The sequence below is a fragment of the Bombina bombina genome, chromosome 1, assembly GCF_027579735.1.
Source record: "Bombina bombina isolate aBomBom1 chromosome 1, aBomBom1.pri, whole genome shotgun sequence".
Taxonomy (NCBI): Eukaryota; Metazoa; Chordata; class Amphibia; order Anura; family Bombinatoridae; genus Bombina; species Bombina bombina.
Window position 1 is genome coordinate 1,026,452,254 of NC_069499.1, and position 23,168 is coordinate 1,026,475,421.

At 36.8% G+C, this 23,168-nt stretch overlaps 1 protein-coding gene across 1 annotated transcript in view; it reads right to left on the reverse strand.

Moving 5' to 3' along the window:
- Nucleotides 1–7,378, reverse strand: part of LOC128662634 (BPI fold-containing family B member 4-like) — a 123,200-nt gene extending 115,822 nt beyond the window's left edge. Inside the window, exons 1-3 of the mRNA XM_053716498.1 lie at nt 7,246–7,378; nt 6,361–6,853; nt 5,799–5,903 (exon numbers count right to left, since the gene is read on the reverse strand). Coding sequence (XP_053572473.1) covers nt 5,799–5,903; nt 6,361–6,853; nt 7,246–7,378 — 731 coding nt within the window. The remainder of the gene's footprint in view (nt 1–5,798; nt 5,904–6,360; nt 6,854–7,245) is intronic.
- Nucleotides 7,379–23,168: the final 15,790 nt, after the last annotated feature.

Consider the following 23,168-nt stretch of genomic DNA (forward strand, 5'->3'; position numbering starts at 1 on the left):
TAATAGTTAAATTGTAGCTATTTTATGATTTATTTTTATTTTACAGGCAAGTTTGTATTTATTTTACCTAAGTAGAATAGTTACTAAATAGTTATTAACTATTTAATAACTACCTAGCTAAAATAAATACAAATTGACCTGTAAAATAAAACCTAACCTAAGTTACACTAACATCTAACACTACACTACAATTAAATACAATTAAATAAATTACATACAATTAACTAAATTATATACAATTATCTAAAGTACAAAACCCCCCCACTAAATTACAGAAAATAAAAAACAAATTATCAGATATTTAATTTAATTACACCTAATCTAATAGCCCTATCAAAATAAAAAAGCCCCCCAAAATAAAAAAAAACCCTAGCCTAAACTAAACTACCAATAGCCCTTAAAACGGCCTTTTGCAGGGCATTGCCCCAAAGTAATCAGCTCTTTTACCTGAAAAAAATACAAACAATCCCCCCAACAGTAAAACCCACCACCCACACAACCAACCCCCCCAAAAAATACTAACTAAAAAAACCTAAGCTCCCCATTGCCCTGAAAAGGGCATTTGGATGGGCATTGCCCTTAAAAGGGCAGTTAGCTCTTTTGCGGCCCAAAGCCATAACCTAAAAATAAAACCCACCCAATACACCCTTAAAAAAAACCTAACACTAACCCCCTGAAGATCGACTTACCAAGAGACGTCTTCATCCAAGCCGGGCGAAGTGGTCCTCCAGACGGGCAAAAGTCTTCATCCAAGCCGGGCAGAAGTGGTCCTCCAGATGGCAGAAGTCTTCATCCAGACAGCATCTTCTATCTTCATCCATCCAGCGCAGAGGGGGTCCATCTTCAAGACATCCGACGCTGAGCATCCTCTTCTGCCGACGACTACACGATGAATGAAGGTTCCTTTAAGTGACGTCATCCAAGATGGCGTCCCTTAGATTCCGATTGGCTGAGAGAATTCTATTAGCCAATTGGAATTAAGGTAGAAAAAATCTGAAGTTCAATCCTATTGGATGATCCAATCAGCAAATAAGATTGAGCTCGCATTCTATTGGCTGTTTCAATCAGCCAATAGGATTGAACTTCAATCCTATTTTCTGATTGCATCAGCCAATAGGATTTTTTCTACCTTAATTCCGATTGGCTGATAGAATTCTATCAGCCAATCAGAATCTAAGGGCCGCCATCTTGGATGACGTCACTTAAAGGAACCTTCATTCATCGGGTAGTTGTCGGTAGAGGAGGATGCTCCGTGTTGGATGTCTTGAAGATGGACCCGCTCCACACCGGATGGATGAAGATAGAAGATGCCATCTGGATGAAGACTTCTGCCATCTGGAGGACCATTTCTGCCCGGCTTGGATGAAGACTTCTGCCTGTCTGGAGGACCACTTTGCCTGTCTTGGATGAAGACGTCTCCCGGTAGTCGATCTTCAGGGGGTTAGTGTTAGGTTTTTTTAAGGGTGTATTGGGTCGGTTTTATTTTTAGGTTATGGCTTTGGGATGCAAAAGAGCTAACTGCCCTTTTAAGGGCGATTCCCATCCATTCAGGGCAATGGGGAGCTTAGGTTTTTTTAGTTAGTATTTTTTTGGGGAGGTTGGTTGTGTGGGTGGTGGGTTTTACAGTTGGGGGTTGTTTGTATTTTTTTCAGGTAAAATAGCTGATTACTTTGGGGCAATGCCCCGCAAAAGGCCCTGTTAAGGGCTATTGGTGGTTTAGTTTAGACTAGGGTTTTTTTTATTTTTTTTGGGGGGGGCTTTTTTTTATTTTAATAGGGCTATTAGGTGTAATTAGTTTAAATATCTGATAATTTGTTTTTTATTTTCTGTAATTTAGTGGGGTTTTTGTACTTTAGATAATTGTATATCATTTAGTTAATTGTATGTAATTTATTTAATTGTATTTAATTGTAGTGTAGTGTTAGGTTTTAGTGTAACTTAGGTTAGGTTTTATTTTACAGGTCCATTTGTATTTATTTTAGCTAGGTAGTTATTAAATAGTTAATAACTATTTAGTAACTATTCTACCTAGGTAAAATACATACAAACTTGCCTGTAAAATAAAAATAAACCCTAAGCTAGCTACAATGTAATTAGTTATATTGTAGCTAGCTTAGGGTTTATTTTATAGGTAAGTATTTAGTTTTAAATAGGAATAATTTTGTTAATGATAGTAATTTTATTTATATTTTTTTAAATTAGATTTAAGTTAGGTGGTGTTAGGGTTAGACTTAGGTTTAGGGGTTAATAAATGCAATATAGTGGTGGCGACGTTGGGGACGGCAGATTAGGGGTTAATAAGTGTAATGTAGGTGGCGGCGGTGGCGGGGGGCAGATTAGGGGTTAATAAGTATAATGTAGGTGGCGGCGGTGTCGGGGGGGGCAGATTAGGGGTTAATAAGTATAATGTAGGTGGCGGCGGTGTCGGGGGGCAGATTAGGGGTTAATAAGTATAATGTAGGTGGCGGCGGTGTTGGGGGCGGCAGATTAGGGGTGTTTAGACTCGGGGGTTATGTTAGGGTGTTAGGTGTAAACGTAACTTTATTCTCCCATAGGAATCAATGGGATATTGGGCAACAGCGAACATGAGCTTCGCTGCTTTCCGACTCCCATTGATTCCTATGCCATCTGCCGCCTCCAGGGCGGCGGATTGAAAAGCAGGTAGGCTGGGCCGGAAAAGTGGCGAGCGTACCTGGTAGAAATTTGATAACTAGCAAAAAAAAAAAAGTAATCAGATAGTGCCGAATTTGCATTTGGAACATCTGTAGTAACGTAAGCATCGATCTGTGTCGGACTGAGACCGGCGGATCGTATGTTACATCACAGAATTCTACTTTTGCTGGTCTGTAGGCTTTGATAAATAAGGGGAATCAGGCTCGTTTTTTTGCGGTTGACTGCTTGATAAATAGGGGCCTTAGCCTGAAACTAGCTGATATATTAAGATTCTCATTATCTTTTAATTGTAAGTGTATATAAAGATTATAGTGATATGATAATTTATGAGTGGAGACTGTATTTATTGATAACAAGCAGACATATGTGTAATTGATTGGCAATATTTTTAGTGCTGATTAAACAGTATCAATTTGAAAATAATTGTAAATATTATTATTATTATTATTATTAATAATAATAAATGATAATAAATAGCAGCTATTTATCACAATAAAAATACAGAAACAGGGTTTAATTTGACGTTAACAGGAAATTCATGATTTGCCCAACTGATACTGGTATAGATTTCTTTTGTGATTCAGACAGAACATACAATGTAAAAAAGTTTTCAATTGACTTCTATTATTAAATTTGCTTCGTTCCTATAATATTCTATGTTAAAGAGATACCTAGGTTAAAATCTGGAGCACTACATGGCAGGAAATAGTGCTGTCATCTAGTGCTCTTGCAAATGGATAACATTATTATAAACTGCTGCATTATAGTGCTCCAGAAGTAGGCTGGCTTCTAAGCTTACGTTCCAGCTTTTCATCAAAAGATACAAAGATAACGAAGAAAAATTGAAAGTAAATTTGAAAATTGTTTAAAATTGCCTACTCTATCTGAAACATAAAAGAAAAAATATGAGTTTTATATCCCTTTAATACTCATTCAAAGAGTCACACACCCCAATATCTGCCAGATGTGTAATATTAACCTCTTAACGACACGCGTCGTACAGGGTACGTCTTGCACAAACTGGTCTTTAAAGACCAGCGACGTACCCTGTACGACGTTGGGGTTGAAAGCGTCTGGAAGCGATCCTGATCGCTTCCAGCCGCTTTCCGGTTATTGTAGTGATGCCTCGATATCGAGGCATCACTGCAATAACATTTTACCCCATCCGATGCAGAGAGAGCCACTCTGTGGCCCTCTCTGCACCGGACATCGATGCCGCGATCGTTGGTGGGTGGGAGCAGACGTGGGAGGCGGGTGGGCGGCGATCGATGGCTTACCGGTGGGCGGGATCGTGGGCGGGATTGCTGGGGGCACAGGGGAGGCGGGCGGGCGCGTGCAATGGGAGGGAGCGGGTGGGAACCGTTACACTATGGAACAGTGTAGTTTCTGGTTGGTATTTAGAGGGAGAGAGGGGGAATAAATATGTTTATCGAAGTGATCTGGGAGGGGGTGGGGGTTTAGTCTTGGGGGGAGGAAGCTACACTACAGAAAAGTGGGAACAAAATAAAAATAAACATTTTTTTTGTAAACTGGGTACTGGCAGATAGCTGCCAGTACCCAAGATGGCTCCCAATAATGTAGAGGGGGAGGGTTAGAGAGCTGTTTGAGGGGGGATCAGGGAGGTTTGGGGCTAAGAGGGATCCTACACAGCAGCATATATAAATATGCTCCCCAAAAAAAAAGAAAAGAAAAAAAAGATACCTTTTATTTTAGTACTGGCAGACTTGGGAGGGATCAGGGGGTCTGATGTGTAAGGTGGGAGGCTGATCTCTACACTAAAGCTAAAATTAACCCTGCAAGCTCCCTACAAGATCCCTAATTAACCCCTTCACTGCTGGGCATAAAACACGTGTGGTGCGCAGTGGCATTTAGCAGCCTTCTATTTACCAAAAAGCAACACCAAAGCCATATAATTCTGCTATTTCTGAACAAAGGGGATCCCAGAGAAGCATTTACAACCATTTATGCCATAATTGCAGAAGCTGTTTGTAAATAATTTCTGTGAGAAACCTAAAGTTTGTGAAAAAATTTGTGAAAAAGTGAACATTTTTTTTATTTGATCGCATTTGGCGGTGAAATGATGGCATGAAATATACCAAAATGGGCCTAGATCAATTCTTTGGGATGTCTTCTAAAAAAATATATATACATGTCAAGGGATATTCAGGGATTCCTGACAGATATCAGGGTTCCAATGTAACTAGCGCTCATTTTGAAAAAAAGTGGTTTTGAAATAGCAAAGTGCTACTTGTATTTATTGCCCTATAACTTGCAAATAAAGCAAAGAACTTGTTAACATTGGGTATTTCTAAACTCAAGACAAATTTTAGAAACTATTTAGCATGGTTGTTTTTTGGTGGTTGTAGATGTGTAACAGATTTTGGGGGTCAAAGTTAGAAAAAGTGTGTTTTTTTCCATTTTTTCCTCATATTTTATAATATTTTTAATAGTAAATTATAAGATATGATGAAAATAATGGTATCTTTAGAAAGTCCATTTAGTGGCGAGAAAAACGGTATATAATATGTGTGGGTACAGTAAATGAGTAAGAGGAAAATTACAGCTAAACACAAACACTGCAGAAATGTAAAAATAGCCCTGGTCCTTAAGAGAAAGAAATTGAAAAATGGCCTTGTCCTTAAGGGGTTAAGAGCTTGTGGGCAATAGCCCACTGATGTTTTGTAGCTGGGGCCATACATTGGAGGGTGGAGTTACTTACAAAGGGGCAGGGTTATGGGAGGAGTGTAACTGTCCAGGCGGGGCTCAGGTGTGTTTGAGTGGAATAGTAGTGGGATTTGGCCAGTCCCTTAAAACTGATGTAACAAGGGGCTGCGAGCAGGAAGCGAGCCGTACCTCCCAACTCATGACAATGGGATGCGGGAATATTGGGAGGGTGTTTAGTTTCTCTATATATAAGTTGTAGCATTCTTTTATAGTCCATAGGTTACTAATTGCTAATATGTTTATTCATATGTTAACTGAATTATTATTTGGGATTCCCTTATATACAAATTTAAATATATGAGAGTGATATGCGAGTTATTTTTGTGAAAGGAAAATAAACAGTACTTATTAAAACCACAGTAAGCAATAACAGACTGATATTCACAATTATAAAAACGTACCTATTTCCATTTATTGCCACTTTAGTGTATAAATTAAGGTGAACTCCAATTCCTGGCAGAAGGTGAAGAGAAACTCGTGGAAGTGTAAGATCTATGATCCGTAAACTAAAAGACAACAAAAAAATTGTCTTGAACATGGTATAAGAAACTAACGATGTCCAAGTACCTACATTTTGGATAGACTAGGTAAGACATTGTTAGTCTCCATGAACAAAACAATCAAGAACATTAGGAATGCTAATATAAAGTAGTACATTGTCTCATTAAGAAAATCTGTAACCATATTGAAACAATAAATGTTAAAGGTTTATTAGGCACTTATGATCTGCTATATTTGTTCATAAGCATGTTCTTAAAAGCACCAATACTGAAGTTTGAATATAATTCAGTTTGTCTATAAATGCTAATACAATGCTAAGAAAATGTTTGTATTCTGTATAAATATAATTTTCAATCCATAGTTTTTCTGCTGTCATTTGTAATCAATCACTGTGCAAATAGCAATTTTATTTGACATATATTAAAAATTCAACTCTAGTTTTTTGTTTTTTATTAAACTTACCCAGTGATACCCTGTACTGTGTTAAGAAGACCTCCATTGCCAAGTATTCCAAGTATACCTCCTCCACCAAGCAAGCCGCCAAGCAGTCCTCCATTTCCAAGAATTCCACCATTCATTTGAGGCCCTCCAGCATTTCCACCACCACCCCCTCCTCCAAGAAGACCTCCAAGAAGCCCTCCACCACCACCGCCACCACCAAGAAGGCCTCCGAGAAGCCCCCCACCACCTCCTCCTCCAAGTACTCCACCAAGCAGTCCTCCTCCTTGTCCTCCTCCTTTGCCGTCACCTCCTCCAAGCACACCTCCTAAAAGACCTCCTCCATTTCCACCACCAAGGACACCTCCTAGTAGACCTCCACCATTGCCTCCACCAAGCACTCCTCCTACAAGACCTCCAAGAAGGTCCCCACCACCATTACCACCACCACTTCCGCCACCAGCTGGGGGGGTTCTAACTTTGAGCTGACGTTGATCTTTAATTTCTCCTGAAACAGCTGAAATTTAATAAGAAAAAAATAAGGTGCTTTTGTGATGACTTGCTTAAAATATACAATTGACTGCAACTGTTTACATTACATCAGTAGAGTAAAATCAAGAGCATATTTCAATCCACAATCAATTTAATTAGTGGCAAATTTAAAATGTAATTATTTAAAACATATTAACTTTGATTGACCGGTTGTTTTTTTATGAATTTAGTTTCTAATTTAGGCAAGATTATTTTTAGAAAATCCATCTCTTCTAAAAAATAAATCAGTAAATTGTTAAGGATTTCTTAATGGTTTTATCTAAAAGAGATACAGATCTATCAATGTACATATATAAAGAGATGAAAGATAGAAGGGGAAAATATTGATTTTTTATTACGACAAATTGTTAATATTACCTTTGTTTAATGCTTCTTTAGACACCCGCAGCACTGCCCCTTTAGTTTTAGATCGAGCTCTTGCCGGACTACCAATGCAATGTGACTGGATTAGCAGACTACACACAAGGAAAACGCGCCACAGCTTAAACATCTTTAGAATGAAGACCTATTTAAAACATTTGAGTTAAAATTGCACAGTTCACAGTATATATAGATCATGTGTATTTATAATACCCCTGTTGTGTTTTTATGGGTTAAACATTCTCTTTGCAGCATTCATTTAATCAAGTTAAATATTTTGACTTCATTTTATCTTTGCTGAATTTTAAACGACTTCTGTTGTAATTAACAAATACGTCAGAGTTGAAAATAAATAATGATGTTTAATAATATTTCTAATAAATCTGAATCCTAATAGCTTCAAAATAACTGATGTTTATAATTTTATTCTCTTATAATTGACATAAAAAGTTTTAGTAAATATTCCGCCAATGTTGATGCATAAATCAATGTGTTTACATGTTGCTTTGAATCTCTCTTACCTCTTAAGATCAATTATTTTAATGATCATGTACACATTTTCATGTCCAAATGTGGTTGTGGGTCCTGTAAACAATCTTTATATGTTGAGCTAGATTCATGAACTTAATCCTATTATCTATGCTAAAACAACATAAAATAATTTGTGGTTTCTATAGTTTTCCAAAATAAACAAATGATAAACCTGAAAAGATTAAAATAATAAAAGGTTAATTGTCAGATTTGAACTCTGAGGTCATACTATATTTTCAAACAATGAAAATGATTGTATTTCACTACCACAAAAGCTTTGTTTAACATGTCTTTATGTATTTTTCCAAGTGGATGCTTTTCCTGCTTTAGAGGGAAATTCACATAATTGAATTGCTAATTTCTAGTTGAGTTTTGTCAATTTTATAAACTATATGCATATTTAACAACACAAATATCACAATTTGCTGGCAATCATGATCCAAAGATTTGAGTTAAATACAATACAAACTGAAATATGCCAGCAATTGTAGAGACATAAAAAAATAACTAATCATAAAATACCTGAAATTATTAATTAAGCAGTGCATTTGATAATTACATTGTTACATAATTTAATGTGTGTGTGTGAATATGTTATACTGTATATGTAATATATGGTGGTCCTGGGGTTGATCCTTTGGCGCCAAATGTAACTGACTTCCCCCAGTTTTGCTTTTAAACATTACTGTGAATCTGCTGGCGAGTGTCGAGTTTTCTGTGTTGTGTTGATAATGTTTGTAATGCTTCCCTTTGGGCCTGTCAACCAGGGTGCTCTGGGGTTAACTGCCTGGGTTGCTGGGAACTTTGCAGCTGTCTGTCAGTGTTCAGGGCTGTAGAGTTTGTTGTGGCTTAGGATGTGTACCCAGCCCAGTCTTTGAGTGTGGTCCATTCCTGTGTTTTGTATTTACATAGGGGAGGTTACAAAAGCCTGTGTCACCCTGGGAGGTTCCCAGTTGGTTTGTTTGGAAGTATGCATTGTGTGGGTGCTGGTTTAGGGTCCCAGGAAGGGGGAGATCTTGTCATGGTCCTGGGCTTGATCCTTTGGTGCCAAATGTAACTGACTTCCCCCAGTTTTGCTTTTAAACATTGCTGTGAATCTGCTGGCCAGTGCCGGGTTTTCTGTGTTGTTTTAATAATGTTTGTAATGCATCCCTGTAGACCTGTCACCCAGGCTGCTCTGGGGTTAACTACCTGGGTTGTTGGGAACTTTGCAGCTGTCTGTCAGTGTTCAGGGCTGTGGAGTTTGCTGTGGCTTAGGATGTGTACCCAGTCCAGTCTGTGAGTGCGGTCCATTCCTGTGTTTTGTATTTACATAGGGGAAGTTACAAAAGCCTGTGTCACCCTGGGAGGTTTCCAGTTGGTTTGTTTGGAAGTATGCATTGTGGGGTGCTGGTTTAGGGTCCCAGGAAGGGGGAGATCTTGTCATGGTCATGGGCTTGATCCTTTGGCGCCAAATGTAACTGACTTCCCCCAGTTTTGCTTTTAAACATTGCTGGGAATCTGCTGGCATGTGCCGGGTTTTCTGTGTTGTGTTGATAATGTTTGTAATGCTTCCCTGTGGACCTGTCACCCAGGCTGCTCTGGGGTTAACTGCCTGGGTTGCTGGGAACTTTGCAGCTGTCTGTCAGTGTTCAGGGCTGTGGAGTTTGCTTTGGCTTAGGATGTGTACCCAGTCCAGTCTGTGAGTGCGGTCCATTCCTGCGTTTTGTATTTACATAGGGGAGGTTACAAAAGCCTGTGTCACCCTGGGAGGTTCCCAGTTGGATTGTTTGGAAGTATGCATTTTGTGGCTGCTGGTTTAGGGTCCCAGGAAGGGGGAGACCTTGTCGTGGTCCTGGGCTTGATCCTTTGGCGCCAAATGTAACTGACTTCCCCCAGTTTTGCTTTTAAACATTGCTGTGAATCTGCTGGCGAGTGCCCGATTTTCTGTGTTGTGTTGATAATGTTTGTAATGCTTCCCTGCGGACCTGTTACCCAGGCTGCTCGGCAAGTGCCGGGTTTTCTGTGTTGTGTTGAAAATGTTTGTAATGCTTCCCTGCGGACCTGTCACCCAGGCTGCTCTGGGGTTAACTGCTTGGGTTGCTGGGAACTTTGCAGCTGTCTGTCAGTGTTCAGGGCTGTGGAGTTTGCTGTGGCTTAGGATGTGTACCCAGTCCAGTCTGTGAATGCGGTCCATTCCTGTGTTTTTATATATATATATATATATATATACATATATATTATATATTATATATATATATATATATATATATATATATATATATATATTATACTTTATTTATGATGCACCAACATATTCTGCAGTGCTGTCCATGGGTACAATTCATGTAAATAAAACAATGATAACAAACTTGTAAGAGACAAGACAAAATTTTACAAACACATACTATATATATATGTTTGCCCTTGCTATATAGAAGTCTAAATTATCCTCCAATTATCCTCCAATAATAATTAGTGAGTTTCTTAGAGGAAAATATTTTGCAATAGAAGTTAAATAATGATCTCAGTACCTACCAAAGGGGAAAAAAAATATTCCAATAGATTAAATACTCCAGATTGCTTTAGTTCGAAGTTTTGATTATTTTGAATAAATTTGAACTATTCAAGAAAATTAATTAAAGACTAGGAGGGTGATGATTCAATTTGAAGTTTTTTAGTTTTACTACATTGTTATTTTAATTGTGTTAATTAATTAATTAATTAATAATTTTGTACATTAAGAACAAATCAGCTACATTTGTGGATCTTAAACTTTATGAAAGTATCCTTGTTTTTATGCATATCATTACAATATAATATTGCTTTTACATACTATGGGCTAGATTACAATTGTTGCATTCTTTTTGATTATCGCATACCACAATATCATTATCTCACATCTTGTTAGCCCTTTATGTTTTAATAAATATTTATAATTTTTCTTAAACAAAATAATTTGGGCATTGTCTTTTGTTTCTATTGCTATTAAACTTATTTTAGGATTCAAAAATATATTTGTGGTTTATGAAAATAGCCAATGGTTGTCTAGTCTACTTATTAAGCATACTAATAAATTGATATCCTTTATTCTTTATAGTCTACTTGCAGTTGGCTGCTAACTTCATATGGTAACCCTCTGCACCATTGCTTTCTACTCAAATCTTTGAAAAACTGTATAGAAGCCTAGAATGCTTTGCTCATCCCATGTCAGGTTTTCACCCTGCTTTTGTATGTTATTTGCTCTTTGGCTGCCATTTTTACTCACCTTTCTCATCTGCTGCATAGTGTATAATGCTGCTCACTACACCCAGGCGCCCTCTCACTTACTATTTAAAGTGCCTCAGTTCAATCTGCCTTTGCCCTTGCATTGTCTCAGAGTTCTTTGTGAGTTCCTGTGTTCCTGTTGCTGTGTATAACCTGGCTTGTTGGATGTCCCTTCTGGTTCCTGATCTCTGGCTTGTTCCTGACTCTGCTGGTCCTTGTGTTCCTGACCCCGGCTCATCTGACTGCTCGCTTTGGCTCCTAACCCGGCTCGTCTGACTACCAGCTCTGGCTTTGACTCCTTGCTTGTTGTTTGGCTTTTGGACTCTTTATTATTTTTTGTTATTATTTAATAAAGGTGTGATTATTTTAGCATTTCACATCTCTGTCTGATTCCTGATACCCTGACATCCCACTAACTGCAATGCAAGTCTACTTTATGCAAAATATTATACTTTGAATTGTATCTATTAAAATGTATTTTCCAAACAAAATATGAAGTGTAAAGGTAATAAAAACTTCCACCACATTGATTCATTTTTTGTACTCAGTGTAATATTTATATTTAATTTCATACAATCTATTTAATAGTTTTCTTAATGTGTGTAGGTAAACTACTTTTAACAGATATAGTTTTATTTCCTAAGCCTTACTAAGGGCTAGATTATGAGTGGAGTGCTGATTTGCACTTACGCTCATGTGTTCACTTTGCTAGAATTAAACTGTTTGCGCATGTTGGGTTGGGCTTGTATTACGAGTTGAAAGTAAAAAGGTTGTGTGCGAGTGGAACCCAACATGCTCAAAACGCCTCTATCTAGCGATATCACAGTCGTGTTAATGTTGTCCACCAATAGACTTCAATTAATGAAAGCATTTTCTATTGGCTGATTTGAATTTGGTTTAAAAAAAATCAACCAATAGAAATGAAAGGGTGCCCCTATATAAGGTAGAACCTCACATTTAAGCTTCAGTGTGCAGCAGTGACCACATGAAGAGGACCCTGGGGAATGAAGATCTGAAGATAAGAAGATGAGAATATAAGAAGAAGCATCGGATGGAAGATGGATGAAGCCTTCCCCATTTGAGAAGATGGCTGAAGATGGACCACTGCCTGGATGAAGAGGAGCACTACTAGAGTTGATCACATAGGAGCTGGATTCTTGTTGGGTGAGTACCATCTTTGGGGCTTGGCGTTTAGAGATCTGCAGCCAAGAAATGTTTGTTCTGGATAAAAATTTTGTTTCAAATATTCAAAGAAATAATTTTCCCTAAATATTCAGTGGCTGCACTATTCAGTATTGATTTTGTTTAAAACAAAATGAAAACTGGATTTTAGTTTAACATTTGAAAAGTTTACCTGTAGCTACAATATTTACCTTAATGTGTTCTGGAGAGAATTCAGAGCACCCTACGGTAAGTATTATACCCTTTTTTATATTATGTGTGCATTTATTCAGATGAAATGAAAATCTGATTCTTTGCTTGAATGTGCATTCGTACGAAAACAAATGCACGTCTCTATTAAAAAATTGTTTTCGGTCGAGTTTTTTCTGTAATGGTAGTTTTTTTAATTGGTAATGGTTGTTTCTTTTTGTTACTTAGGGGGTGTTAGGTTATGGATGTTGGTAGGGATAGCTGTTAGGAGGTACTTTGCGATGGGGGGGTGTTGGTTTAGGAGGTTAATAGGTTAGAGGGTACTTTGCAATGTGGGGGTGTGGCACTTTAGGGGTTAATAGTGTAGAGGGGTAGTTTGCGATGTGTAGGTGTTTATGGGTTAATAGTATAGTTTACTGCAACTTTTTCCTCTGGCTAAGCTCTTTATGCAAACTTTCAAATCAGCATAAAATGCGATTGTGTTTGAGCAATCACATTTACTTTAAACTTGTAATATAAGCACACATTGCTGCTCAGCCACGCCCATAGAACATTTGCGGTAATATAAACATTGTGCCACTTTTAATATAGAATCAAGTGCAATAAACACTGCGATATCACAATCACGTTAGCGCCCCTCGCTCTAAAGATAACACGCCACTCTTAATCTAGCCCTAAGTTACAAACAAAATACAAGGTCCAGAATGATTACAACTTTTCATGTTCAACTTCATTGCATTTATTATTCTTGTTTTTGAATTAAAAAAATGTAGATAACACTCACAGCACTACTGAACCTCACCGCATTAGTAGGCATTGCATTAGTAGCTCCTTTTTTATTAGAAATATAATTCAGATTCTGTTTCCTGATTGAATTAATTGGGCCTTGTATGTTTGTAATGCTTCCCTGTGGACCTGTCACCCAGGCTGCTCTGGGGTTAACTGCCTGGGTTGCTGGGAACTTTGCAGCTGTCTGTCAGTGTTCAGGGCTGTGGAGTTTGCTTTGGCTTAGGATGTGTACCCAGTCCAGTCTGTGAGTGCGGTCCATTCCTGCGTTTTGTATTTACATAGGGGAGGTTACAAAAGCCTGTGTCACCCTGGGAGGTTCCCAGTTGGATTGTTTGGAAGTATGCATTTTGTGGCTGCTGGTTTAGGGTCCCAGGAAGGGGGAGACCTTGTAGTGGTCCTGGGCTTGATCCTTTGGCGCCAAATGTAACTGACTTCCCCCAGTTTTGCTTTTAAACATTGCTGTAAATCTGCTGGCGAGTGCCCGATTTTTTGTGTTGTGTTGATAATGTTTGTAATGCTTCCCTGCGGACCTGTTACCCAGGCTGCTCGGCAAGTGCCGGGTTTTCTGTGTTGTGTTGAAAATGTTTGTAATGCTTCCCTGCGGACCTGTCACCCAGGCTGCTCTGGGGTTAACTGCCTGGGTTGCTGGGAACTTTGCAGCTGTCTGTCAGTGTTCAGGGCTGTGGAGTTTGCTGTGGCTTAGGATGTGTACCCAGTCCAGTCTGTGAATGCGGTCCATTCCTGTGTTTTTATATATATATATATATATATATATATATATATATATATATATATATATATATATATATATATATTATACTTTATTTATGATGCACCAACATATTCTGCAGTGCTGTCCATGGGTACAATTCATGTAAATAAAACAATGATAACAAACTTGTAAGAGACAAGACAAAATTTTACAAACACATACTATATATATATGTTTGCCCTTGCTATATAGAAGTCTAAATTATCCTCCAATAATAATTAGTGAGTTTCTTAGAGGAAAATATTTTGCAATAAAAGTTAAATAATGATCTCAGTACCTACCAAAGGGAAAAAAAAATATTCCAATAGATTAAATACTCCAGATTGCTTTAGTTCGATGTTTTGATTATTTTGAATAAATTTGAACTATTCAAGAAAATTAATTAAAGACTAGGAGGGTGATGATTCAATTTGAAGTTTTTTAGTTTTACTACATTGTTATTTTAATTGTGTTAATTAATTAATTAATAATTTTGTACATTAAGAACAAATCAGCTACATTTGTGGATCTTAAACTTTATGAAAGTATCCTTGTTTTTATGCATATCATTACAATATAATATTGCTTTTACATACTATGGGCTAGATTACAATTGTTGCATTCTTTTTGATTATCGCATACCACAATATCATTATCTCACATCTTGTTAGCCCTTTATGTTTTAATAAATATTTATAATTTTTCTTAAACAAAATAATTTGGGCATTGTCTTTTGTTTCTATTGCTATTAAACTTATTTTAGGATTCAAAAATATATTTGTGGTTTATGAAAATAGCCAATGGTTGTCTAGTCTACTTATTAAGCATACTAATAAATTGATATCCTTTATTCTTTATAGTCTACTTGCAGTTGGCTGCTAACTTCATATGTTAACCCTCTGCACCATTGCTTTCTACTCAAATCTTTGAAAAACTGTATAGAAGCCTAGAATGCTTTGCTCATCCCATGTCAGGTTTTCACCCTGCTTTTGTATGTTATTTGCTCTTTGGCTGCCATTTTTACTCACCTTTCTCATCTGCTGCATAGTGTATAATGCTGCTCACTACACCCAGGCGCCCTCTCACTTACTATTTAAAGTGCCTCAGTTCAATCTGCCTTTGCCCTTGCATTGTCTCAGAGTTCTTTGTGAGTTCCTGTGTTCCTGTTGCTGTGTATAACCTGGCTTGTTGGATGTCCCTTCTGGTTCCTGATCTCTGGCTTGTTCCTGACTCTGCTGGTCCTTGTGTTCCTGACCCCGGCTCATCTGACTGCTCGCTTTGGCTCCTAACCCGGCTCGTCTGACTACCAGCTCTGGCTTTGACTCCTTGCTTGTTGTTTGGCTTTTGGACTCTTTATTATTTTTTGTTATTATTTAATAAAGGTGTGATTATTTTAGCATTTCACATCTCTGTCTGATTCCTGATACCCTGACATCCCACTAACTGCAATGCAAGTCTACTTTATGCAAAATATTATACTTTGAATTGTATCTATTAAAATGTATTTTCCAAACAAAATATGAAGTGTAAAGGTAATAAAAACTTCCACCACATTGATTCATTTTTTGTACTCAGTGTAATATTTATATTTAATTTCATACAATCTATTTAATAGTTTTCTTAATGTGTGTAGGTAAACTACTTTTAACAGATATAGTTTTATTTCCTAAGCCTTACTAAGGGCTAGATTATGAGTGGAGTGCTGATTTGCACTCACGCTCATGTGTTCACTTTGCTAGAATTAAACTGTTTGCGCATGTTGGGTTGGGCTTGTATTACGAGTTGAAAGTAAAAAGTTTGTGTGCGAGTGGAACCCAACATGCTCAAAACGCCTCTATCTAGCGATATCACAATCGTGTTAATGTTGTCCACCAATAGACTTCAATTAATGAAAGCATTTTCTATTGGCTGATTTGAATTTGGTTTAAAAAAAATCAACCAATAGAAATAAAAGGGTGCCCCTATATAAGGTAGAAGCTCACATTTAAGCTTCAGTGTGCAGCAGTGACCACATGAAGAGGACCCTGGGGAATGAAGATCTGAAGATAAGAAGATGAGAATATAAGAAGAAGCATCGGATGGAAGATGGATGAAGCCTTCCCCATTTGAGAAGATGGCTGAAGATGGACCACTGCCTGGATGAAGAGGAGCACTACTAGAGTTGATCACATAGGAGCTGGATTCTTGTTGGGTGAGTACCATCTTTGGGGCTTGGCGTTTAGAGATCTGCAGCCAAGAAATGTTTGTTCTGGATAAAATTTTTGTTCCAAATATTCAAAGAAATAATTTTCCCTAAATATTCAGTGGCTGCACTATTCAGTATTGATTTTGTTTAAAACAAAATGAAAACTGGATTTTAGTTTAACATTTGAAAAGTTTACCTGTAGCTACAATATTTACCTTAATGTGTTCTGGAGAGAATTCAGAGCACCCTACGGTAAGTATTATACCCTTTTTTATATTATGTGTGCATTTATTCAGATGAAATGAAAATCTGATTCTTTGCTTGAATGTGCATTCGTACGAAAACAAATGCACGTCTCTATTAAAAAATTGTTTTCGGTCGAGTTTTTTCTGTAATGGTAGTTTTTTTAATTGGTAATGGTTGTTTCTTTTTGTTACTTAGGGGGTGTTAGGTTATGGATGTTGGTAGGGATAGCTGTTAGGAGGTACTTTGCGATGGGGGGGTGTTGGTTTAGGAGGTTAATAGGTTAGAGGGTACTTTGCAATGTGGGGGTGTGGCACTTTAGGGGTTAATAGTGTAGAGGGGTAGTTTGCGATGTGTAGGTGTTTATGGGTTAATAGTATAGTTTACTGCAACTTTTTCCTCTGGCTAAGCTCTTTATGCAAACTTTCAAATCAGCATAAAATGCGATTGTGTTTGAGCAATCACATTTACTTTAAACTTGTAATATAAGCACACATTGCTGCTCAGCCACGCCCATAGAACATTTGCGGTAATATAAACATTTTGCCACTTTTAATATAGAATCAAGTGCAATAAACACTGCAATATCACAATCACGTTAGCGCCCCTCGCTCTAAAGATAACACGCCACTCTTAATCTAGCCCTAAGTTACAAACAAAATACAAGGTCCAGAATGATTACAACTTTTCATGTTCAACTTCATTGCATTTATTATTCTTGTTTTTGAATTAAAAAAATGTAGATAACACTCACAGCACTACTGAACCTCACCGCATTAGTAGGCATTGCATTAGTAGCTCCTTTTTTATTAAAAATATAATTCAGATTCTGTTTCCTGATTGAATTAATTGGGCCTTGTATGTTACTAAACATATTTTCATGCTTTTATATTTAAGCCTAATGATGTCTTCTTGAAGTTTTTTTTTTACTTCTTCTACTAGACAACCCTGACTAGCAAATTTGTATATGGTAACCATTTATGAATATGGATTATTACCTATGCAAATCAGTAATGTTTTCAACAAATACTTACATGAACATCCAGAGGGATCTAATGACTGTCTAGCTTAATAAATTACTATAAATATATAATAAACTGTTTATTTTTAATTACAATAGCACAACGGTGCCTTCATTACCTATCATTCCTGTTGAATCTTGAACATGTACACATTTAAAAAGATATCTGTATAATTCTGCATGAATTATATTTTGTGCAGTTCACTTGGTTATAGTTGTTTTCCCAAATTATAAAATGTCTGATTAACTCTACCAGTTCAATTATGGCAATAAAGTTTAAAGGTCTAGATTACGAGGATATTTGTGCTCCACTCAGTAATAGCAGCGCATGCAAATGTGCACTGGTATTACAAGTTAGGTGCAATGCGAACGTGACTTTGTGTTCGTATTGCCTGGAAACCTTGCACTCACAATAGCGTGGTTCCATAAGCTCCAATGAGAGCCTTGTACTTATGCCGTCAGACAAGCAAAGCACCAAGCACAGTGCAGAGGGTAATTTGTCCAGCGTTGGGCAGCAAAATAAAAATATATATGTATTTGAAAATATACATATTAACACCAAAATATATATGTATATAAGCATATATAGTTACAGTGATAACACAGTTCCCATTCACATTAATGTAAAGGCACTTCAGTGTATTTTTTTCCAACCCCCCTACATCACTTTACTTTAACCCCTTATTATTGATTTATGCAGTTTTTTAATAAAAAAAAGAAAAATGCTCATATTTTTTATTCATGTTGAAATATTTTATTTTATTAAACAAAGACAGTTTCGCTTTACATATAATAAAACATAATTATACCAATGTTGGTTCATACAGATACAACTTTAGAAGAAGCATAGCAGTTAGTGTCTCATGACGTTTGCTAAGTTCTGTCTTACTATTTTTGAGTCTGTTTGGTCCGTATTAAGTTGACTTAAGTTCTCGAGTATAGTTGTGATCTTCCCGGGCGATAGGCATAGTCCATTTTCCATAGTAAGACGCTAGGAGACTAGATATCAATCAGTCTCCAGATTGTACTCTATGGGGCATATGTATCAAGCTCTGTATGGAGCTTGATGCACCGTGTTTCTGGCGAGCCTGCTCTGAGCAGGCGGACAGACATCGCCGCAATTCAACCCGATCAATTACGATCAATTATTATCAAGTACGATCGGGTTGATTGACAACCCCCTGCTGGCGGCTGATTGGCCGCGAGTCTGCAGAGGGCGGCGTTGCACCAGCAGCTCTTGTAAGCTGCTGGTGCAATGCTGAATACAGCGAGCGTATTGCTCGCCATATTCAGCGATGTCTGTCGGACCTGATCCGCACTGTCGGATCAGGTCCGACAGACATTGATAACTAGAGGCCAATATGTCAATTAAACATGAGCCAATGACTAGCATAAAACTTATATACATAGAATGCATCTAAGTGCTGTCACAAGTACAGTAAGTAACATCAACATTAAACATTGTATAATGCCTGTAATAAATAAGAGAGAAGGCCAGACTAAAAAAGAGAGAAGAAAACAGTAGAGAGAAGAAAAAAAAAAAAAGTGTAAGAAGAAATTGAGTTTCCATCCACAGATGACCATCCCCCACAGACCTCTCAGTACAACCAAAATACCATCTGCTTCCGTATTTTTTATTTATGTCAAAGAATTGTCGACTTTATTTGGGGGGTGGCAATTGGGCAACATTTGTTTCATTAACCAGAGGTCTGACCACTGGTTAATTGCACTAAGCTCAAATTGGAACCGCAAACTCGCGGGAGCATTAACCAGCCACTTGTTATGGTTATTTAACTTGTGCTCGTAAATGGGCAAATTTGCCCCTTTTACGAGCGCACATTAAAATAGCACCCCACTTGTAATCTAGCCCTAAGTTGTGACATTTTATGTCTAGGCATACTCCAAAGTATGACATTTGGTAAAATTACATAAAACTGACTATTTATATTGAAATGTTTTAGAACTAGTTTTTTTGTTGTTGTTAGTTTTAAATCTAAAATTTTAGTAACCCATACATTTGTAATAAATTTTATCAAGCTCCATTATCCTATTATCTAGAAATATTGTAATGATAGGCATTGAGAGGTTTTGAAGATCTACGTGGAGATTAGCTGACCTTACATTGATCCTAAAATCTGATTAAATAGTGATTATATCTCAAAACTGACTCTATGCAATTTACGCAATTGGTTTTTCATTTCAAGATTAAATTATCACAATCTTATAATAGTCAAATTACATCATACAGCAGTACAATTATTTTCATTTTTTGCTTGTGTTATAATTCTGGAAGGAAGGATTAGATCCATTTTATAATCACCCTTCTCCTGTTAGCTCTCAATTTCACAATTTTTTCAATAAACAGTATTAAATGAAAAGTATTTTAGAATTATATTATTCTTATAATAAAATAATTATGATGGCAAAGATTACAAGTAGAGTGCTAATAATAAAGCACAATTGGATATTACAAGTAAATAGAATTACAAGAGAATGTATAGAGCAGTCAACATCTCTTTGGCGCTCCCTATAATTTCAATGGATAGCGTAGCCATGCTAAAAATTGTTCATATGACAAGTTATGAGATACATTTTGTGCATGAGCATAACAGTGCTAAAAACATTAGTGTGATATATGTGTAAATTAATAAATTATACATATATGTGTGTGTGTATGTTTTTGAGATTGGTATGTGTGCATGTACATATGTGTATATATGTGTTTATGTACATATGTGTATATGTGTATGTATGTTTGCTCACACACACATATATAAACTATATATATATATATATATATATATATATATATATATATAATATACATATAATATACAGTACATATATATAAAGTTGGAAGTAGGAACAAGCACTCACTCCTTTAGATGCAGCATCCAGGGTGCACTGTAAGCACAATATAAATTCTACAAAAAAGCATGCACTCTCCGGTATTGTAATGTCACAAAAAAACTTTGTTTAAAGAAGGTAACGTTTCGGGGTTAACCCCTTCCTCAGACCATAAACAAATAACAATAAACTCAGATCCTAGCCATCCACTGGCAACCCGGAAACGCAACTGCGCATACGCACCTGGCGCTATGGAAGCTTCAAAGGACCAATTTACTTAAAAAGTCAAAAGAACAAGCACATTACTAAATATCTGTTTACACATTTACAGCAGTGTTATTTCAGATCACAATCATCAGTATATCCTAACCGCATCATCCTTCATCCTACAATCATAGTAGAATTCTGCAAACTTGTATATAATGAAATACACACAATCAGGCTATTACAATGCATTGCTATAAACAAATCCTACCCGTACCCGCCCTCTAGTGGCTATTGTTCAGTACTGGATCCTTAACAATGTCATAGCAAAAATGATCCCTAGTAATACCCTATCTCAAAATACAGTACATGTTGCACATCTGATCTCCAACAGTGATAAAGAATAAACACCACACATCTGAGCACCCTATTCAGAGACATAATATGATAAATCAAGCTCATAAAAAGCATTGCAGGTCAAAATTGGTATTACAGAGGGAGTCACGATGGATATTTACCCTGAACACTAGAAGTCCATTTAGGCCAAATACTAACGAATGTCTAAGAGGACATAGCCCCTAAACGGACAGAGTGTTTGGTCTTTGGAGGTGCGCAAATCTTGCTGAATAATTCAGGCAAAGATATATTTCTTGACGGCACAGCATGCTTCACATCCTCTTGAAAATGTTGCCACATGAACAATTTGTAGTGTGTTTAAACCTGAGAGAGCTGTGTAAAAATTGTGTATAGTCTATAGGCAGTTATTTAAGTGGATTCTAAAGTTATAATAGTTGTTATTAGACTTGTGCGCAGCGAAAAAATTTGTTTCGTTTCGGATCAATTCGGATGTTTTCGAATTTCATTTTCGGATCGATTCAAATTCGGATACATTCGAATGCATTCGTTTCGGATTCGTTCGGATTCAAATAAATTTGGATGTATTCGGATGTATTCGGTTCGGATTCAATTAGTTAATTCGGAAGTTCGGTATGTGTTAGGTGGGATGTGCTGTGTATTAGACTAGTATTATGTACTGTAATATTAGGTGTAACCCATAGCAGAGTGATATAACCTAATATACAGTACAATACTAGTGTAATTGTGATTAGTCCATGGCCATCCGAATGTTACGAATAAATCCGAACTTATTCGGATTTATTCATTAGATTCGGTGCTATGGTAATTCGGAAATTCAAATCGATCCGAATCTCCGAATTTGACAAATTCATCTGAATTTAAATTCGGAACAAAACGAAATGCACGTGTCTAGTTGTTATTTACACTTAAAAGAGTTGTTTGAGATGTGAGGCAGACTTAACAGTTGGAGCACTAAAGGTTTCTTCTGTTGTATTTACTCCCACAAAGAAAAAAAAAAGGGTCTAGGAGCTTGTTAGTGATAAACGATTCTGTTATTTATTGTGTCACCTACATCCAGGTTATCCCCAATCACTACAGTCACTATTTCACAGGTTTGAAAAAACAGAAACACAATACATGCTACTTCTTTAAAAAAAAGAAAAAAGAGAAAAAAAAAGTTTAACCGAAATATACATCTTCTTGATACGCACTAGCACTGTACACAGGCCTCCTTGGTGCTTGTCCTTCTTTATTTTATTATTTTTTATTTTTCTCTCACCTTGACTGCCAGAAGTTTGCTCTCCCTTGTGTGATACCCATTTTTTATTGCACCTATTGAATTTGTACGTATTTTGCACATTTTTCACATCTTATGGATAGATTTGTCACTAATTTCAAGACAAAATAACCCAACATGCCATCTAAAATTAGAGATAGGAAAAACAAGAGTAGTACTGACAATGTTTAGAATTTACCCATATTGGCAACTACATCAGATACACCCACATTAGACTCTCAAGATATAGTCAAATTACAGAACTTATGATACCACAATTCAAACAAATCAAAACAGATATTCTAAACTTAACTGCTGCAATTAAACAGTTTACACATAGACTGAACGAGGCTGGGCAGCGTATCTCTGATCTAGAAGATGCTAATGCTCAACAAGCGTTAACTATCAGAGAACAAACTACACAAATTAGAAACATGCAACATAAGCTAAATGAGATTGAAGATTGCGCATGCCGCAACAATGTCAGATTTATTGGTATTCCAGAATCCAATGAGTACCAGGATTTACTTAAATTTATTTCTGACTTTACCACAAAGCTTAGGAATTGCGCTTAATTTATTACCACTTGCAGTTGAAAGAGTCCACATAGGGCCACAAAAAACTATGCCCGACGGTACACTTAAGACCAGACCAGTCATTGCAAAGTTCCTTGCTTCCAGGACAAGCTCATAGTCATGTATCACTATAGACAAAGAATCCCGTTTTCAATTGGAAATAATACAATATTACTGTTTCAGGACTTCTCAGTGGAGACGTCTCAAAAGAGAAGAGAAATGCTCCAAATTAATAAGTAGCAGCATTAAGGCCACAGTCATTTACCCTGCCAAAATTAAAATCCTCACAGAAAATGACCACATGATATTGGGCAGTCCCAAGGAGGTGAAGGACTTTGCTAAAAACAAGGGTATTCTTTTATAAGAATATAATTTACTGAATTTATTGGATTACCATGTAATGATATATATGCACTCTCAGTCTTACATGATGTATAACGTAATAAGTTAAAATATCTGTTGGTTAAGGACACAAAGGTTAACCCATATGTTATGTTGCAGTAGTTATGTTGCTTGTTTTTCCT